A 20,236-nucleotide genomic window follows, 5' to 3' on the forward strand; every position below is an offset into this window, starting at 1 on the left:
CACTTTCAAGATTTCTTTAATTCATATGAAAATATATATGGAAGACTTTGCTAAATTTAGGATGACATGCTGGTCCGTCCTGGTTCATCTCTAATCACATCCTTGTGTAGTACATATGAGACCATCAAAATACTGCTTTTGCATAGCATCATTGTGGCCACATTTGAATTTTTCACAGTTAGTAGTAAAAAGTCAGCTTTCATGAATGTTTACTTATATGTCTTTTGATGTTGGTTATTTCCAGAAACACTTTACAACTGATGGTAGAACTGTGATATGAACTGTATCATTGTTCACATTGATATTCCAGAAATGTACAGCTGATAGGCTGTTTTCTGCACAAATACACATGAAATGCAAATATTTTTGCATTATTTTAAAAGAAGAAAATTAGAAATTAAGAATGAAGATTAAAGGAGCAAAACTCCCTCTAAAATAGCATTCCATTCTAGGCAGTATCACCACAATTTAAACTTGGATAACATCTAATAGTTACTTGACTAAACTTTTTTTTATTTGCTAATGATAGTATTAAGATAATAGAGTTTAAATTTATATTCTAAATTATTCTTAGGTGTGAGTCTGCTTGATTATCTGTCTCTCTGTGTAGCCCTGTGATAGACTGGTGATCTGTCCTGGGTGGCCCCTGCCTTCCCCTAATTCAACTGGGATAGGCTTTTCTTTTTTTTGAACTAGTCCAAAAGTCGAAAACTATTCAGTTTTGATAATTTTATAGCCAAGAGAGTTTATTGCATCCATTCCTGTTCTCTACAGTCACCTGTTGATTGCAGTATTAAATGAATAATACAAAAGTGAAACCCTTTGTAACTGTTTCTGATTATCCATCTGGTGCAATCTCTATATAACATTAAGCATTGTGCAGCAATTCACAAGGGTCTGGGAGGGGTGAGGGACAAATTTGCAACACCTGGTGGCAAAACAGCATGTATGATTTTATGAGTTTGGTGCAGTTTTGGAAGATACTGAAAGACTAACACAGTCAAACTGCAGCCAATATGTGAAACTCATAAATGCTGCCACTGTATCATTGTCTAATAAACAACTGGATACATTTCCATGTGTCACTAATACAAATGCAACCCGAGTATATCAAGTGTGCACTTCTCTGTGTGCATTTACTTGAAATAAAGAAGAGTTCATGAGATTGTAAAACATGCAAATTGTTTTTCGTAGAAATAATCTGCTCAGAGCTGCAGAGGACATTGTCTCTTCCCTCTGGCTAATCCAAATATTCTGCACATTCTTTGTGTGTTTCTCATTTTCTGCTGTTTCTCTCTTACTCCTCTTGCTGCTCAGCCCTTTCTTGGCAGAGGGTCATTTCATAGTTTGCTTTGAGGGGGTGGGACTATTTACGTCACACTCACACATTGAATTTTTCATGTCATACTAGCTACAATCAGCCTGAGGAAACACTACAAAATATAGATTGCATGCATTACCGCATTTTTTTGCTCCCAACTCGTGAAGGTGGATGAAGTAATATACTGGTGTCTGTTTACAGGAAGAAAACTGCTGCACAGAGCTTCAAATTGCACCTGGAAACATGTTTTTCCTCAAACTCAGACAAGGATTATGAGGAGCTTCTTTTACCTGCAAAAAACAACGAAAGGAGACTTCATGGGGAGAATGTAAGTGTGCTAGCCTGCTGTTGAGAGTATTACAGCAGTGTTTTTGCTGTGAAAGGAATGTTTTGCATTTTCAGGGGAGGTTGAGGAATGGCAGGCTGTAATACAAGGCTTTGAGTTAAAATGGATCTGAAGGATTTTCTTGTTGGTGCTTGTTATTTTACAGCTTCAGTGCATGCAATACAAGCTCATAAAACACAGGCATTAAGTTTAAAACTGCCGAGTCTTAATGATATGACTGTTTACTTAAATAACCGCAAGAGACACTATTTTATATAGAAAGGAAAAATCAGCAAAAAGCACTAGTAAACGTTTTGTACACTACTGCCAAGCATCAAACAACAGACAAAGTTAACAATACAACATTTAGCAGCGAAAGATAAGTGTTAGAGGAGAACAAAGCAGAGCTAAAGTGTTACAAAAATCAGGTGGACACAAAGAGTACTTTTAAAGATTGCCGATGCTGTTCTGTGTCTGCAGGCTGCATAGTTTTGCATTTTACTAACATGTTCATTATAAGGTGATGATCACGAAGTACGGAGAACTGGATACCAGACTCAGAGATGGCACGAGTTTACTTGAATTAAAGTTACTTGCAAACACCAAAAATTGTTTTCTCACTTATGGGTTTTCTTCTGTGTTATGGAGCCCAAAGACTTTGCAGTGTGATGGCATCATGAATATAAATATCACTTTTCTAGGCTCTGGGAAGCTTTTTTTTTTTTTTTAAAATAGGAGGCCCCCATGGGTAATAACATTCATAATAGAAAGAATAAAAATCGACCTTGTTTGCAGTTGGAGGCGTCTTGTCAACAGTTTTACAGATGTCTCTTTTTTGATGGAGGTCTGTAGGAAAAATGTTTCTTGGTTCAATGCTTCAACTCTTAAAATGGTGGTTATTTGGGAAAATCTTAACACTGCAGGGCTGAGCCCTAAACGTTTCAAGTCCCCCACAGTGCATTTGTTCCCACACAAAAGACTTTACTTACACAATGAAATTATTGATAGTAATGACACGAGTAGAGAACTGCTATTCTGGCTTTATCATATCAAATGTGAATGGGAAAAATAGCATTACAATAGAATAGAACAAAATAGAATAGAATAGAATATCCTTTATTTGTCCTACAAGGGGAAATCTGCAACATCACAGCAGAACAAGTGACAGTAAGAAAAATCAAGAGAACACATCTATAAATTAAAGACATTAAGATATATACACTATATATTGTTGGAGCTCGATCCCAATCTACCAGCAAAATAGATCTGTGTGAGATAGCTCCTGCGCGTTTATTGGATGAAGCAATAGGAGAAGGTATTTAGGTCTCACTACAAATGTTTATTTAGCAGAGGATTAAATATAACAGAACAGAATTCTGGGTCCAGACTCCTTTCCCTAACAGCAACAGAGACACTGTGAGTTCATGAAGTCTGACCACGCCTAGTTTCACCCTGACCCAGATTTCTATACTACTACAAAATCATGCAAGCTTTTTTGGTGTCTTGTCCCTATGATTGGCTTCTTCTCTCATCCTGTGTCTGCTCATGCACGGTTCGTGACCGTGCTCCCTGTTCTCCCTCTCACCTCAGGGTTGGGGCAATCCTTCCTGTTGAGCGGGTCCCGGTTGTGTTGTCTTCAACGTGAGATACCATACTTGTTGATCTCTGAAACAGAAATTCACACGGGCACAGACACCCAGTGCTTTTCCAAAGTTACAGCTACTGATATATATATGTGTGTGTGTGTGTGTGTGTGTGTGTGTGTGTGTGTGTGTGTGTGTGTGTGTGTGTGTGTGTGTGTGTGTGTGTGTGTGTGTGTGTGTGTGTGTGTGTGTGTGTGTGTGTGTGTGAACTATTCTAAACTTCTACAATAAAGAAACTCGGGTTAATAAACAAGAGTTATATAAGGCACAATAATCCAACAATATATTTCAATTCAATTTTATTTATATAGCGTCAATTACAGTCAAATTGTCTCGAGACGCTTTCCAGAACCCATATGCCTGACCCCCAGAGCAAGCCAAAAGGCGACAGTGGCAAGGAAAACACCCTTTTAACAGGGGAAAAAAACCTCGAACAGAACCCGGCTCTTTATGTGGGGGGGACCCATCTGCCTGCTGGCCGGCATATATACAATATAAATAAGGAAATAATATGAAAAAATACACACCAGGATACTAAAAACACAAAATTTAAGAATATATACACAAATGAATTGAGTCTGATACCAGCACACTCCTGGGGTGACAGTCTGTCACTAAATTGGAGCCATGTCATTGCGTCACCGTAAAACGTCAGGACATCACTGCATGTGTAGCCGTTCAGCAACGGTGGCTCACCGAAGTGCCATTCCTGACTTTGCAACCTTACATTGCGATCCAGAAACAAATAATCAAACTGTTAGTAGCTACCTGTCTTCATCATAGTCACAAGCAACAGCAACTACATTTGAGAAGACGGGTAATTGCCAGAGATGTTGATCTTAACAGTAGTGTGTCAGCATTAGCTTAGCTACGTAGCTTCGACTGCGTTTCCATCCATTACATAGTGGTTACACAAACGTAGTAAGCCTATGATAGTATCAATGTTTGTCCTTGTAGATGGTCTTAAGGCCTATTGCGAGGCAGAGGTCAGCTGTTGTCTTGGTACATCCGCGATCACACTACTGGTGGGACACAACTGTACTGGATTTCAGCTCAAGGAATGCTGTTCTGTCCAAATGGTCATGAGATATTGATATTTTTATTGTGATATACCCACCACTGCTGTTAGCTTTTGTTTCAATAAATTGTTTGTGATGAGGAAATCACTATTGCACGCTTCTACTTAAATGCCCTACTTTTATGACATATCACTACAGCATGAACTTTTTACATTTTCCATAAATTTCATTTGAAAGTTGAATAACTTTCTGTGAGTAGTGTATGTAGACAAGTCATCTACACACACTTCAATAATATATCTGCTGCATTAGTGCAGTGTGACAGTAAAAAAAAAAAAAACATTTGTTGCTGTTATGTTTCAGACTAAAATCTGGTTGAAAAGCACAACTGACTATCTGTCAAAATGTGTGTAACAGAAGTGTGCACTGAACACTGAGTTAAGTCTCTGTAGAAAGTAGACAAAACATGCATCTCTCATCAAATTTCTTTTTATTCACCCAAAGTGCAAGAGTAAAAATACAAGTGAACTTAACTAAAAAGTAGAAGATTTTACAAAACATAAGAATTTTTTTTTCTAGAAAAGGCAAAAGTAGTGGACAATGCAGTTTTTCTCTGGTACAGTCGCTCCAGCACCGACACCATGCGTCCCATCAGTCTAACCAAGATGTTTGAATTTTCATACATCCTCTGGATGTTGTGGAGCATGGCAGTGACGGTCTTGGTGTCTTCTGATCTGTTCCAAGAACGATTCCTCTGACCTCTCCATGTACTGCAGCAGATCCATATATATATAGCATATATATAGCATCCTGCTTCCCTTTTCCTGCATAAAAGCACCCCAAAAGGTACTAGCTGTCAGTAATTATCTTCTATATTCACGAACACAGTTAACTCAAAATAAATGCCCTATTTTGTGATTTTAGGATGGGCCAAAAGATAGCATATTGATCATGTTGATGTCTGCATAGCCTGAACAAATCCTACTTGATTTGGCCTACCGAGAGGAAGAGCTGCAGAATGGGACCAGTGAGCTGCAGAGTAGTGGCCCTGGCGAGTGGACGTCATCATCCAAGGCCAACAACTAAATAAAATGAACAATAAATGTTGTTGATAGCATCTGTAATTCAAATAATTTTCTCCATTAATTGATCAATTATTACTTTGTCCATACAATAATATAAAGTGCTACAAAATACCTGTAATAATTTCCAGCAGTGCTAAATACCTTGTATTACTTGAGCAACAGCTAAAAACCACCAAAAAAATTCTGTGTATACGAAATGAATGCATTGAATTTCCACACTTGCAAAGCTGACTTCATTGTGTTAATTTGATAATTTTAATCATTTTTTTAGACTTGTATTAATGCTACAAAACATAATCAACACTTAAATTACAACGTGTTCGTTTTATTGGTTCGTCAAGGGAAATTTCAATGACTACCGTATAGTTGAGTAATATGATTAAATAGGCCATTGTGTAAATGTGGGAGCTGCTTTTCTCGGGTTTTATAAGGTGTTGTTTCATTGTTAGCTTACCAGTGTCTAACTGGATAGCAAACAATAGTCACCGCCAACCTCTGATCACTGATCCTGTGCTCGTGCCACATTAGCTGGCATAATATTCATAATATTGATGTGGGACTATTGTAGCTGGCGTATTCATAGTAGGCTAACAGCAGGGTGTTTGAAAAATAAAACTTACCAGGATCAAGATTGGTGGCTTGTACAGGGGACTGCATCAACTCCAGCACGGCAGCCGGTCAAAATGGGGGCTCTTGTTGGCCGACAACTGCTGAGTCCCACCTCCTTTTTCTTGTCTGTGTAGTCATTTTTGAGCTTTTTAAGTTTGTTGAGGCTGCAGCCATCTCCCGCTGGATCTTTTCAAACACCGGCTTAGTCCGAGAGGCTCCCTCTAACTTGAAATGAAATGAATTTCATATGAAGACCACAGTTCCAGGAAGCATTGGGTCTCCTCCTAAGACCACTGCTGTTTGGATTTGGCGTCCATATTTACCGGTTTTCAAAACACAAACACTACTACGACTCGGCTGTTTAAAAATGGCTGTTCTGTGTTTTCACACTTGATCGTCGGTCACCGTAACCCCGCCCCCAGCCTGTGACGTACTCGGTTCTCAGCTCTGGCCCAGCCGCATTTCCATTAGGACCTACTCGGTTCGACTCGACTCGTTTCGGTTTGTGAGGTTTTCCATTAGGACTAGTCTCAGGTACTATTTTTAGTACCTACCTGGCCAGGGTTCCAAGCGAGCTGAGTTGAGCCGATAATGTGACGTCTGCAGAGTGCAGGCCGCTGATTGGACAGGGAGTGACGACACATGAGAGCAACTTCTGGCTGCAAACCAAACTTGGCGGAGGGAGCCAAGATGGCGGCAAGGCGGCGAACTCTCCTATAATTTATGGGAAAAAATAGCATCAGAAAACTATTCTTTTGAACTGTAGTAATGTCAAACAACCACTCCAGAAAATGTAAAAGTGAAGTTCGTCAACCTGTTACTCCTACAAAAGTGCCTTCCTCACAAAAAGGGAAAATGGAACAAGAAACGGCAGATAACATCATGGCTGTTCTCAAGCAAGCTATCAAGGAGCCTCTATTGGAAAATCTATTGAGGAATTGAAATCTTGTATTGACTTTCTCTCTGCTGACCTGCAAGACATAAAAGGTACTTTACAGCACACGGTTGATAGAGTGAGTAAAACTGAAGGAAAGATTCAGTCTTTGGAAAACAATGTGCTGGAGTTAGCGTGCTACTAAAGACAGTGGAACCTGTGTCTACGCAGGCTGCCTGAAGAAGAGGAGGAGAATCTGAGAATGAAGGTGATTGATATATGTCAAAACGTAGCTCCGGGCTATAAAGAGAAGTTTATGGAAGTTGTTGATTCGGTGCACAGGCTTGGGAAAAACACCTAGCCAAAGCACATACCCATGATGTGATTGTTCAGGTCTCTATGAGACATTTACGTGACATGATATGGAAGATGTCCAAACACTCAGAATACCTGAAGTAAAGAAATCTTCGCTTCAAAGAGGACCTCACTCCAGAGGACTGGGAAAAGAAGAACCAACTATGGCCGCTAATTCAGCAAGCCCGTCAGGAAAAGATCACCTTTTTCGTCGGAGGGAGACCCTTTGTGGATAAATACTGCATGATCTGATGCCTGAATTAGGTTTATGTTAGGAGGATAAATTCTACACCCTGTTTATAATCAACTTCCAGGTTATAGCAATAACTATTCGGTTGTATAATTTTTTCTTTAAAGTTCTTTTATGTTATGCTTGAGGTTTGAGAGACATCACTAAACGGAAGGCATTATTTCTTTATGCAAAAAACTTTGATGCAGACTTTTGTTTAATCCAGGAAACTCATTCTACAGTTAAAGACTACAACTTCTGGAAATCACAATGGGGAGAGGACCTGTGGATGTCACATGGAAATCAGCATTCAGCAGGAACGTTAATTCTTAAACACAAATTTAACGGGAAGATCCTCTTTACTCAAGCTGACCCGCTTGGACATTATATTCTTATGGTTTGTTCTCACAATAACCAGATTGTTCTGCTTGGTAATGTTTATGGGTACAACAGTGCAAAGGAAAACGCAGACTTTATTGAAAAATTACCTAGTAATATAGGTGCTCTGTCAGAGAGATTTTCTGGTATGAAAAGTATTTTGGGTGAAGATTTCAATGCTACCATCAATGACAATATTGATAGATGGCCAGACAGAGATAAAGAAAATGTTATCATGATTGACATTATGAATGAAATAGGCTTAATCGATGTGTGGTGATTCAGCAATCCAAACTCTAAAGAATTCACCTGGAAAAATAATTCTGGCTCTTTACAGTCAAGAATAGACTTTTGGTTAATTTCTGAATCCTTCCCTACTCATGTTGCAAAACTGAGTTTATTCCAACTCCTCTAACAGAGCATAAAGCTATCCTTTTAAATTTCAATGTGTCATCAAATAATGTATATAAAAGGAATCCTGCCTATTGGAAGCTTAATAAGTCACTCTTATGTAATGAATCTCTAAATACAATTATTAGAAACAAGATAACAGATTTTTTTTTTTAGAATAGCAGAACATGAAGGGGTTTATGGAAAATACTGGGAACTTAAAATTTGAGTTGAGGAAACTTCTAAGGCAAGCAGGTGCAAATGTTATGAAAGATACAAAAAAAAGAGAGAATCTTCTGATGACCGAATTAATTTCTTTATCCTCTATTTTGCCCGATAACATGTCTGAAAACCAAAGAGCACAATTACAAACACTGCAGTTGAAATTTGATCAACTTTATATTGACTAAGCCAAAAGACCTTTTATACGCTCAAGAGCAAAATGGATGGAAGAGGAGGAACAAAACTCCAGTTATTTCTTGAAGCTAGAAAAACAAAGATAAAACAGAAATGGCATTATAAGGCTTTCTTTAAATGACACAATTGTTGACAATCCCAAAGACATTGGCGAAATTTGTGAAAATTAAAATAAAATCTCAAAATTTGAAATTCATCTCGGAAATGTAAAAGAAGTACAAAATCTCACAAAATTTTTCCATGTAATTTAAGCAACTCAAACTAGTTAGATGATGAATCCATATTCATCTTGCTTAAGGAGCCTAGATTTTGGAAGCTGTTCAGTGAAAACATAATATTGAGTTATTAACTGGAAGAGCCCCAGTGGAACTAAGAATATTAAGAATTGCTGTGTGGCATTTACTGTAAGCACCCTGCCGGGAGGCCAGTGATCATGACTGGTGACATCTGTGCAAGTTCCTATATACCAATTTTTTTAAAAAGGCAGTTAAGATAACTCGGTCTACCCGCTTTTCTTCTCTTACAGGTTCACCTTCAGGCTTGTGTACATTTTCTCATATAACCTGTTCCAGTTCTGTGGTCATACATGGATATTGGCCAACACCATCGCCAGGTTTCTCACATTTGGTCAAGGTAAGGTTGAAGATAAAAGCAAAAAGTATGTTTGGGATTCTGTAAATTAGAATAAAAAACTCAGTCTGCATTAAAAAAAAAAAAGGCTGTTTGTAGTTTTTAAATTTGATAAGACAGACCAGCTTCTGAAATCATCACTGGTTAGCAGCATGATGAAATAAAATTTTTGACTTTGCAGATGCTTTGGCAGATACATTTTACTCTGTTGGATTTGTGATGAGTCTCTGCCAGCTTCTCTCCATCTTGGAGCTTTTTCACATCGCAGATGGGATTGAGAAAGCCCGACTTATTCCTCGCTTTTTCCAAGTGCGTATAATAGTACATCTCTTATTGTAATTTCATTATTAATCATGTGGATGTTACTAAAACTTTTTCATTCATATAGTGATGGATGTTTTTCTTTGATATTTTTCAGGTTATGGAGAAGAATCTCCTGCTGATCCTCGTCATCAAGCTGGAGGAAATCCAGAGTAAACCAGTTGTGTGTCTGCAATTCTTCTTGTGGAACGTTCTAGACCTCTTAAGGTATGCAAGCAAGCAGTTTAAAAGGACGTAGAAGCACAAGGTGCACTTCTGTCAGATTTTTTTAAAAGCATAAACATTCTTTGCATGGTACAAGATATTATAATGCTTAAGTAGCTTTCAAAAACATTTGCCGTGACTAGTCATCTTTAAAGATACATCTTAATAATAGACTTTGTTGCAATAACATTTTATTTCTGTATATACAATAGTATTTTATTCTTCCACTTTCTAATAATAACAAAATCATCTACTTGGTAGACTCTTGGCATGGCTGCATTAATCTATTAGTTGGTTTTGCACCCCACCAACACAAAACTGTATATGAAATTGTCAGGACGCAGGGGGGTTTGAACCCAGAGTGCAGGCAATCAGAAGGCAAAACAGATTCGAACTAAGGACTTTATTTAAGGAAACACAAGACACCGGTTGAGCATACCAACATGAACCAAACTCTATACAGAAAACAACAAATTTAACTAAAAACTAATCAGAGCTCTAAACTAGTCAAGACTAATGAACAAAACTGGCCACTACATGGGCTAGAACCAAAACTTAAACAAAACGGCTAGACTCACAGTCCATCAAGCCCAACCGGGCGGGATGCAGACAGGTCTTAAGGCCGGTAGTCTAATGACGGCGCACGCCGGGACTGCTGACGTGCAGCAGAGACAGGCGGCTGCAGGAGTGCGCCGGAAACAAGGCAGCTGCAGGGGTGCAGTGACGGGGAGCCGAGGCAAGGACAGAGGGGGGAAGCTCCGGGAACGAGTCAGGCAGGACTGAGCGGGGGGGGGGGGGATCCGTAACAAAGCGAACCTGGGCGAAGCGGCCGGCAGGGAGCCAGCAGAGGCAATGATCCAGCGACTTGTGGGGCGAGTCCGGCTTTAAATGCCGCTGATGAGTGATCGGACACAGCTGCGATCTTGCTGCAGTTGTGTCCAATCGGCCGGGATTGTCCGCTGGCCGGGGTGTAGCACTGAGGAGGGAGGGACCATAACAGAAATTCTCAAAATAAGACAACATAAATTAGAACACAGTAACCAAACTTCCATTAAAACTAGTTTTTGAGCACCTCATTTTTAGCTATGTAACTTTTGTAACAAACCTTTACGGTACTTTTACAGCTAGGCCTGCCACACCTTCAAGCGCCACTAAAGTGCATTTAGACTTACACTGATATATCAATTCATTAGGTATACCTTGAATCTCATTCAGTCCATCAGTAAAGCGACAATAAAATCAAATAAAAACGATTTAGGCCTGCTGTAACCTTTGCCTTTGAGCACTTAAAATGGTGTTCATGTCCTCCTGAAATCCAATATTCACTGTCTTCAAGCTCCGTATTTGGTCTCTACCAACTGCTGTGGGAAATATTGGACAATTTAGCTGCCACAGTGCTCCAGAAAGTCTCTACTGAGGTAGTGATGTTTTGGAGCCATAAAATTAAACAATGAGCTCTAGTAGGGGCTAGAGAGGAGCAACTCTATGGAAAGCATTAAGTGCTGAGGTCAGATGTGGGTGAAGTCAGACACTCACCGTATACAGAGAGAAACTGTTTTATTTACCGTCATTAGTGTTTAGATGTGTGTGTTGTTTTTGTTTGATTGTTTTTATTTATAAGTTAATCATTTAAAAAAATAATTGACCTTAGTCAGGGCCAATACTTTCATATTATTTTATCTGTCTGAACTTGTAAACAGACTAAGAACAGTGTTCTGGCTTAGCTGGTTATGTTAAATAAACATAAATGGGAAGGCATCTCCCGATTGTCCAGATGCTTTAGGCAACAAAGTGAGGAAAAACACAGTAATATGCAACAACTCAATGAATAAGTGTTATGTTTTTCAGAGAACATAATTCACAGAGAATTAAAGTGACAAAACTTCCAATACATCAGTATTTGGTTGAGAAGTTTCAGTCTTTCAAACAGATCAGGACTATATAGAGAGTCGACTCTTGCAGGACTCCTTGTTCTTCTTGTCACTGAAGATATTTTTTTTATGACTCTGGCTGTAGAATGAATCTGGAATGATCAAATGTCTCCCTGATGTCATTGGTCATGGATATATATCCAGACATCTATAGTGCCCACAGCCTTTGCAAAGCAGGGTATATAGATCTGTTGTGTAGGACTAGATGTTGATATCCCTTCTTAAATACATGAGACACCTAAGAATCTGTGGGATGGTCAAGTGAATGAGGGCATCCTCTGGGTTATCAAGACGGTGCCCTCCTTCATCGATGTTTTGCTGACAGGCCCACAGCACCAGGGATGGGTTCCAGGGGATTCAGGAGTGAATCCCAGCGTCCCAAGTTAACGGCACCTAGGGAGATGCCATCTACTCACCTGAAGGCCCAGATGGAGTCCTTGCTCTTCATCCACAGCCACTGACTTCCCTTTTCAGCGGCTCTGGAGAGGTCCTTGATCGCCTGCCGTGGGCTTTCCCACATACTCCCATCTCCTGGAGAAGCCTGGATGTCGAGGTGGCTATGAAGCCACGAGTCAACTGGTCGGACCCTCACCTTCCAGCCTAGCTGGTTTGCATTGGCAGCAAGCTTCATATATCTCAGCTTCTTGCACTCATAGACCTCCTCTACTGACCTCTCCCAGGGCACTGTGAGCTCGATGATGTAGACGTGCCTAAGAGAAGCTAACCATAGCACTAGGTCGGTCGCAGGTTGATTGATGCGATCTCAGGTGGGAAGCAGAGCTTTTGGTCCAGGTCTACTAGCATCCCCCAATTGCAAGCCCCTGGGAAGTTAAGAGTGGCTGCCCGAGAGGACCCTCACCCTCCCAGACAAATGTAGTTTCTTGCCATTGGGTCGACATGGAATCATGACCGGCTGCACCATCTCCCCGTTTGCCTTCAACATGGCCATGGAGGTGATCATTAGGGCATCTTGTTGGGTGGTCGGAGGACAGCGAATAAGCCCTGGACTGAGGCTGCCGCCAGTCAGAGCCTACATGGATGACCTCAAAACACTCACCACAACCAAGGTCTGCACTGTTTCACTGCTGAGTGAGCTGCAAGAAAACATCATGCTGGCTTGCATGAGGCTTAAGCCAAGCAAGTCCAGAAGCATTTCCATCGTTAAGGGGAAACTATTAGACTATCACTTACACACTGGCAATGAGACTATTCCAACTGTCTCAGAGAAGCCTGTGAAAAATCTAGGCCGATGGGATGATGCCTCCCTCAAAGATGAAGAGCAAGAAGACCAGCTAAGGAAGGAGATACCCAGTGGCCTAGTGAACATTGATAGAACCCAGCTTCCTGGCAGGCTGAAGCTCTGGTGCCTGCAGTTTGGGCTACTTCCACACCTCATGTGGCAACTAAACCCGTATGAAGTGCCAGTGTCTATGGTGGAAAAGCTGGAGAGACTGGTTAGCTTCTATGCAAGGAAATGGCTTGGCCTTCCCAGGTGCCTCGGTAGTATTGGGCTCCATGGCAAAGGAATTCTAGATCTGCCCATCTCCATCTGAGGAGTACAAGTGCACCAAAGTAATGTCGCGGCGCGACTCTACACGCACACCATATACATTATACGAGTTCAAAATTAAATCAGATGTCCGACAATGCCACCCTGGGAATTTCGCCCAGAGAATTATTGAGATCCAATATTGGAGGCACACGAGTTTGTTTACTTCATGAGGCTTGAGACGTTATAATTGTCTAAAATAACTGATTAAAACAGATAACACCATTCACACTGGGGCAAAGGAAAAGAACCAAAAGAAATCTAATCAGTTGCTGGCCGCCAGGTGGATGGAGCTAGTGAAGGTGAAGGGAGTACCCCAAAATAATATAAAAACACCCCAAGCACACGTGACATACACTCATGAGGTGAACCAATTTCCCAGGACCACAGCACACAAAAGGAGGGGGACACCACCACCCGGACACCAGCAACTGAAAAGGAAACAACAAATTACTGGGAGAAAACAGCAATGAATACAACAAAATATCCTAATGAAACAAAATATACCAACTGAGACAGGTTCAAGTTAAATTATATAAAATCATACAAAACACTAAATGCCCCAAACAAACAAAATAAACAGAAACAATGAATCAACAAACAAAATAATCCGAATAAAAACAATATATTTTTCAATCATACAATTAAAATGAAACTCGTTGGTGCATGCAGGACATAATATGCAGTGCACAAACGATTAAAACTCAGTCTGCAGTCGGCAAAGCAGAGGTTCACGCAACAGAGACAAAACGGCAGGAGACAAAACGGCAGCGGTCCCAGTCAGCTGACATCACCAGCACAGCACCCAGGCCTGCTAAAAATGACATTAGCATTACTATGCTAAATGCTAGCACACAGCAGTCGCTATATTTACAAACATACGTACCTGTCAGTAGCGGCAAGTACACACAAATACGCGAGCCCATGCAGCCCGGCACGTTTCCTGCAACCACAGGAGGGTTAGCCAGGTGATAATAGCATACACAATAACGCGGTATGAGAGAGGACACATACCAAATGCAGCCAGGAGCGTGCGACGTGCACACACACACAATCACGAAGTGCACCAAACGGGGACACCAGTCGCTCTATGGCACAAAGCATATCAACAGAGAAACCCTACCAGAGAGACAGCAGGAGTAGACACACCTGTCGCGCGGAAGTGACGCAGCTGTGAGCAGAGAAAGAAGCAGGGGAGGGACCGCAGCTTAAATACTCGGTCCCTCTTCAGTGATTGGTCACCAGATACACAGCATCAAGTGAGGCCGTACAGCATTAGAGAGGCAATATTAATGCTGCTACAGTAAGAATGGAGATGATGCTACAGGATTCAAGCAATCCAATCATAGCTCAAGCTGGCCCAAAGCTGGCAACTGGGGGAAGGTGGCTCTCATCAGTGGCAACAGAGCAGACAAAGGCAGCACTCAGACATAGGGACATTGTAGGCCAAGTGCACTCCAGCATGGAACAAGTCTACCCCTCCCAGCTTGGGGCTCTCTGCCAGGCTGTTTCCCACACAACTCTCATCAGCTTCCAGAGGAATCACAGGACGTCTGCTGCATTTTTGTAGAGCCTGTATGGCACCCCGTTGGGACCCTGGAGCTGATGCAGCCCTTGCTCTGTGCACAGTTTTCTCTACCTCGATCCACCTGGCTGGGCAGATGTCAAGTTGGTGCACTGGTGGATTGACTGGCGGCATGTTGGGTGGAAGTGTCACCTCTTCATGGTATTGGTCATCTGTACAGGCTTTTTTCAGGTATTATTACAGGGTGGCCTTCGACACAGAGCCTTTCACTCTTCGCCTTTGTGAACAGCCTCTTCACAAATTAGAATGGGTCCTTGTAGAAGCGTGATCATGTTTGCTCCTTCCTCCTGCGCTTCCTCAGAAGGTTTCCCGCTCTCCTCAGTGTTAATAGTCTCCCCTGGATCTCTCCCTGAAGCAGGCTTATGCCCTTCCTCTCTTCCTCTGTGGCCTTCCGCCATTGTTTCTTCACCTACCTCCTGTCTTTGACTAAGTGATCTATTTCTGTCTGCTTTCTGGATTTGGTGGGAATTAACGAAGTAGGTTGCTTACCTTCAACCACTCCGAAGCTCCCCGCTCCATAGACATATAACAGATCTTCCATTCTTGCTAACTTTTTCATGGTGGTGCCTTTGATCCCTTCTAAGATTTTGCAGAGATCAATGTTGACCTCCTTTCACAGTGTCTTGTTGCAGGATTTAGGCCACTTGACTAATGGCCTTCGCCCCTGGATTTTCTTTTCCGCTGCAGGTCGTGAAAAGTTGGGTTTAGGTTGGACTCCCGTGCCTGTATCCTGCTCCTCAGGAACAAGTGATTATAGCAGCAAAATGCACCAGCCAGCCACATTGAAACCTCCATCTGCCAAATCCTGTGAAGGTCTCCCTCATGCCACTAAAACACTTTGTTCAATCATGAGATGAACACGGGACCGCTGTGGTTGCTGTATGGTGCCTAGCACCAGAATGTTGGCAGCGGATCCTTAGGGTTATAGTGTGGAGTTTCTATGGATCTGGTGTATCCCACAGATGCTCGATCAAATTGGGATTTTGGAAGTTAATTCACAGAGAACTAAGCTCAATTTCTGTGATCTGGCAGAATGGATTGTCCTGCTGGGGGAAGCCAATACCATTTGGAAGTACCACTGGTGTGTACTTGGTCTGCAATACTGTTAATGGTACATGTTAAAGTAACATTGATGTGAATGCCAGGGCCCAAGATTTTCCAGCAGAACATTGGGTTGTAATGATATAATCAATGTTATCCACCTCACCTGTCAGTGGTCTTAATGTTGTGGCAACTGGTATTAATTAAAGCTGACTTGAAGTAATTAGGGAATCCTTTTACAAGACAAGGTGAGTTTTCTCCAAAAGTTCCAGGAACTTAAATTTTTGTCACAACAGTTGCATTTCCAATACAGAAACTTTCCCTGGAGACTATTAACCTTTAAAGGTACTCAGTTTCTTTACCAGCAATTCCATCATGGAAACCAGGGTAAAAATGAAGTTTCAGAAAACATTTTTTGCCCTCTTCAAAGTCCCTGCTAGGGGACTTTCTGAAGGTTCAAGAACTTCCAGTGTGCTGCTTGTAGAGCTAAATGTTGTTAATTGATTAATTACACCAGCATTTTAACCAAAATTTTACTACTTTGCTTTAAAAAAACAAAAAGAACGCAACTGCAAACTTATTTCATTAATTGTACATCTACATACCGACACATCCTATGATAGATGGACCCACGACACAGTCCAGGTCTTGTAATGCATTTATGCAGATAAATGTATCATGCCGATAGTGATCTACAATGAGAAGCCCTACGATTTACATATTGTTCTTATATTTTTGCACTGTCACTTTTTGAAATGACAGCTTCCTACTTTCTCTAATCTCAGTGGGGCTTTATGTGGCTTGAACACAGATAACGAAAACTTGAAGGAATCTTTAAGAGTGCTGTGGAAAGTTCCATGACAATCTCTGAATTTAGATCTGGGAAGATTACTCAAATTAATCCACGACATATCAAAAGTGTGATGTTCTCAAATTTTCTCTGAATATCATTTTCTACAAAAATTGTCAAACTGTGACATCAGTCCATCAGTCATTAAATATTTTGTGCTGCTCCACCCTTACTATTGTCAGCCACAAACTCCAAACAAAAAAAGCTTGATTGCAGTTTTGAGTACTATAATTTTAAACCTACTAGTTATTGTGTGATACTGTGCCTGTTTAAAACCTTGGTTAACATTTTGGTGTGTATTGTGTGATGATAGGTACCCTCATGAGCTGTTGTGTGTTATGGAAAAACCCTCCATTGCCATGCTGTGGACTCGGTACACACTCTGGATCCCCTTATATGTCCTGTCAGTCGCCAATGAAGGTGACAAAATCACTTTTTTAATCAACTTCATTCATACCATCAAATAGTGAGACCTCAATACAATTTGGGAGTCATTAATTCTCAACAATAAGAGCTTAATATGAGTCAAAGGCTGGTGTTGTGAAAGGGAAGTGGTGGGAGTATACAGGAAACAAGTTGGCAAAGCAGAGCAATGATAAAATGTCAGGAAGTGTGTGAGGAAAGCACATTCCAGTTGAATGTGTGACAGAGCACTGTTGTTACCTGCAAGCATACACACAGTAGTATATCAGCCCCACACAGGCAAAGCCGTCAGATAACTGCTCACCACACCATTCAAGACATCAAATCCGCTGTTATTTGTGTCAGCGTGAAGTATTAGTTCAACATCTAATTATTTCTTCATGCTCTTCAGGTCTCACTATTTACCAGGCCCTGCCTTACATTGAGCAAACAGCCTCCTTCTGTTCAACAATGACACCACACGTTCACCTCCCTTTGGTGCTGATGCTCTACCTGCCAGTTCTATCTCTTGGTAAGATGAATTAACCAGAATGAATATCACACTACATTTAAAAAACAAGAACTGCATAGTAAGGGACTGCTGTTTCAAGTATTTTTTTAAATGATTTAGTACTAAAATGAAGGCTTTATATTTACTTAAACTGGCCCCAGGGGACTAATAAAGTTTTTTTTTTTTTTTTTTTTTTTTAATTGAATGGAGTTGAAAAAGGCAGCTATCTTAGCTTAAGCTTCTGGAAGAAGTTTTAACCCTCATCTGAAAAATGTTTCCAGTTCTGAAGCTCAAATTTTATGAAATCTAAAATTTACTTTTGAATCTCTCGATTTGTATTGATGATAAACACTTTTTTTTAAAAATCAAAACTCATGTCAAAACCAGGTATCCACCCAAGTCGAGGGGCCAAACAAGTGAGGTCAAAAGTTACTGGTGTTGAGGCAAAACTTTAAATCTCTCAACATGAGTCTGAAGTCATCAGATTCTTGACGCACGTCTGACTTGAGTTAAAGTCTCAAGTGACCACACTTTTGCTAACTGAGTAAGGGTTTGTCAAATCTCATCTTGAATCAACTCAACACTTGAGACATGAATGGCATTTACAAATAATACAGAAGTAAAAACTAATTTATCTGATGACTATTTAGTTTTACTGAACTTCAACAAGTTAGTTTGCAGCAGAATCTACCTTCAACATACAGTGGCACTCATAAGTTTGGACATATCATCCAATAATCAGGTTTCTGTGTCAGTGGTTAAGGCTATAAGTTGCTTGTCCTAGCATTAGCTAGCTGCCACTATTGGGCTCTTCAGAAAGGCCCTTAACACTACATGTTCCAGGGGTGCCTTGACATGACTGACCCATTCAAACAACAACTTTCTATAAGCTGGAACATGCAGAAAAAATAATTTCCTGGTACTGTAATTTGAAAAAAATGTTGGGCTTCTCTTCCAGATATTGTAAGGTCCTCATGTAAAGTGCCCTGACATGACATGTTATGACTTTATAAATCAAAAAGAATCGAATTGGAAAATAGGCTATTATACAGTTGATAATTTTAAGAATCTAAAACTTAAAATAGAAATGTTGCTTTGTTTACACATTTTTGCTGTTTTATAGTTTTACTATATAGTGGTACTATGTACAAAAATGTAAAAATAATGAACATTGAATGAATGAGTCCAAACATTTGACGTATACTGTATTTACATAATATTTGTGCTTAACACAAATCAGCACAAAATGACCATCTTTTGCATAAGTTAGGTTTGTGTCACAAATACAGAATTGCTGTAGACGAACAACAACACACACGGTTTTGATTTGGTCAACTAAGAGGAAAACGGTCTTTCCAGGAGCTTCTGTAACAGTCTGGCAGCTGCTTAAGGAGAGACAAAACCACCTGGAGAAATGGAACAAGATGAAGAGAAAGTGAAGTGTGCTTTAGTCTTCCAGGAAAAATACAATAAGTAATATATAAACTGAAGCGTTTATTTTAATGATGATTTATTGATGTCATGGAATTGTATGATGGAGAGATGGAAAGAACAATATTTTCCGTCACACTTTAAATGAAAATTGAAACGTTTTCACATAGCACATTCCTCTTGAGCTCCTATATGTGATTTAAGTGGAGCTAAAGCAGCAGTGCAGTATCTGTTCAAGCTTCCAGATGACAAAAATCTCAATTTTCTCCGTCACTGTGTCCGTGTCCATTAAGCACAAGCAGGACCGATGCAGGTTGACTTGTAGGACCCTCTATGCATGTTATCATGGCATCATAGCATATTGCGGCTACCAGCCATAAGCTCTGGTCCACACGGCTTTTTTCTTGAACTCAGAGGACGACTTCAGAGCCAACAGAGCAGCTGAAACAACAACACAAAGATGATCAGATGAATCTGGTGGACTTTGCAGTCTGTTTTTATTTCTGCACAAAGAGGTGTTTTGTGAATGAATGATATAAATGTATTGGTTTTTAAATGCTGCAGCTAATATTGATATTTTTTTGCATAGCTCACTACATTTATGCCATAATAATACTAACATCTCACTGTTTCTTTCACATATTTCGTGTTTACAATCTGTTTTTCTGTCCAAAACCCACTGTGTATATCAATGCCAATATATTTACTTTTTGTTAAAATATTTATATAGACAATTTTTTGTATCTTATGAAATTTGCACAGTTTACATAACGGTCGTTTTTTTGAGAACTGGACACCAAGATGACATCTATTTGTTCCAGTGGAAGCTGCAGAGTTGAACTCTGACTGAAACGCACTCAGAAGGTTACAGGCATTCTTGTGTTTGTCAAGTGCAATGAAAAGTTCCTGTACTGACTTTAAGAAAAAATTGAGGTGTGGTGCAAATTCATGTTTAATAAGAACTTTGATATGAGTACTCTGCAGATGCACTGAATAATCAAATAAGATTTTGCATTAAAAGCACTATTTGCCCACTCTTCTCTTATTTTTTTCATGAAAGTTGTAATAAATTTCAGCAGTTTTCACTCAGTTTATATTGCGTTTCTGTTGTGGAAACTGAGGTTGTCAACAAATCAT

At 40.3% G+C, this 20,236-nt stretch overlaps 2 protein-coding genes across 2 annotated transcripts in view; one reads left to right on the forward strand and one right to left on the reverse strand.

The window, feature by feature from the left end:
- The first annotated feature begins 1,379 nt into the window (after window positions 1-1,379).
- Window positions 1,380-20,188, forward strand: hacd4 (3-hydroxyacyl-CoA dehydratase 4). The gene is made up of 7 exons (XM_023263742.3): window positions 1,380-1,649; window positions 9,171-9,277; window positions 9,456-9,583; window positions 9,693-9,802; window positions 17,069-17,175; window positions 17,570-17,689; window positions 19,028-20,188. The coding sequence occupies exons 1-7, from the start codon at window positions 1,594-1,596 to the stop codon at window positions 19,105-19,107; spliced, it is 708 nt and encodes a 235-aa protein (XP_023119510.1). The 5' UTR covers window positions 1,380-1,593; the 3' UTR covers window positions 19,108-20,188.
- Window positions 19,143-20,236, reverse strand: part of focad (focadhesin) — a 114,043-nt gene continuing 112,949 nt past the window's right edge. Inside the window, exon 44 of the mRNA XM_023263741.3 lies at window positions 19,143-19,540. Coding sequence (XP_023119509.2) covers window positions 19,467-19,540 — 74 coding nt within the window. The 3' untranslated portion in view covers window positions 19,143-19,466. The remainder of the gene's footprint in view (window positions 19,541-20,236) is intronic.

This window comes from Amphiprion ocellaris, chromosome 23 (genome assembly GCF_022539595.1).
Source record: "Amphiprion ocellaris isolate individual 3 ecotype Okinawa chromosome 23, ASM2253959v1, whole genome shotgun sequence".
Lineage (NCBI taxonomy): Eukaryota > Metazoa > Chordata > Actinopteri > Pomacentridae > Amphiprion > Amphiprion ocellaris.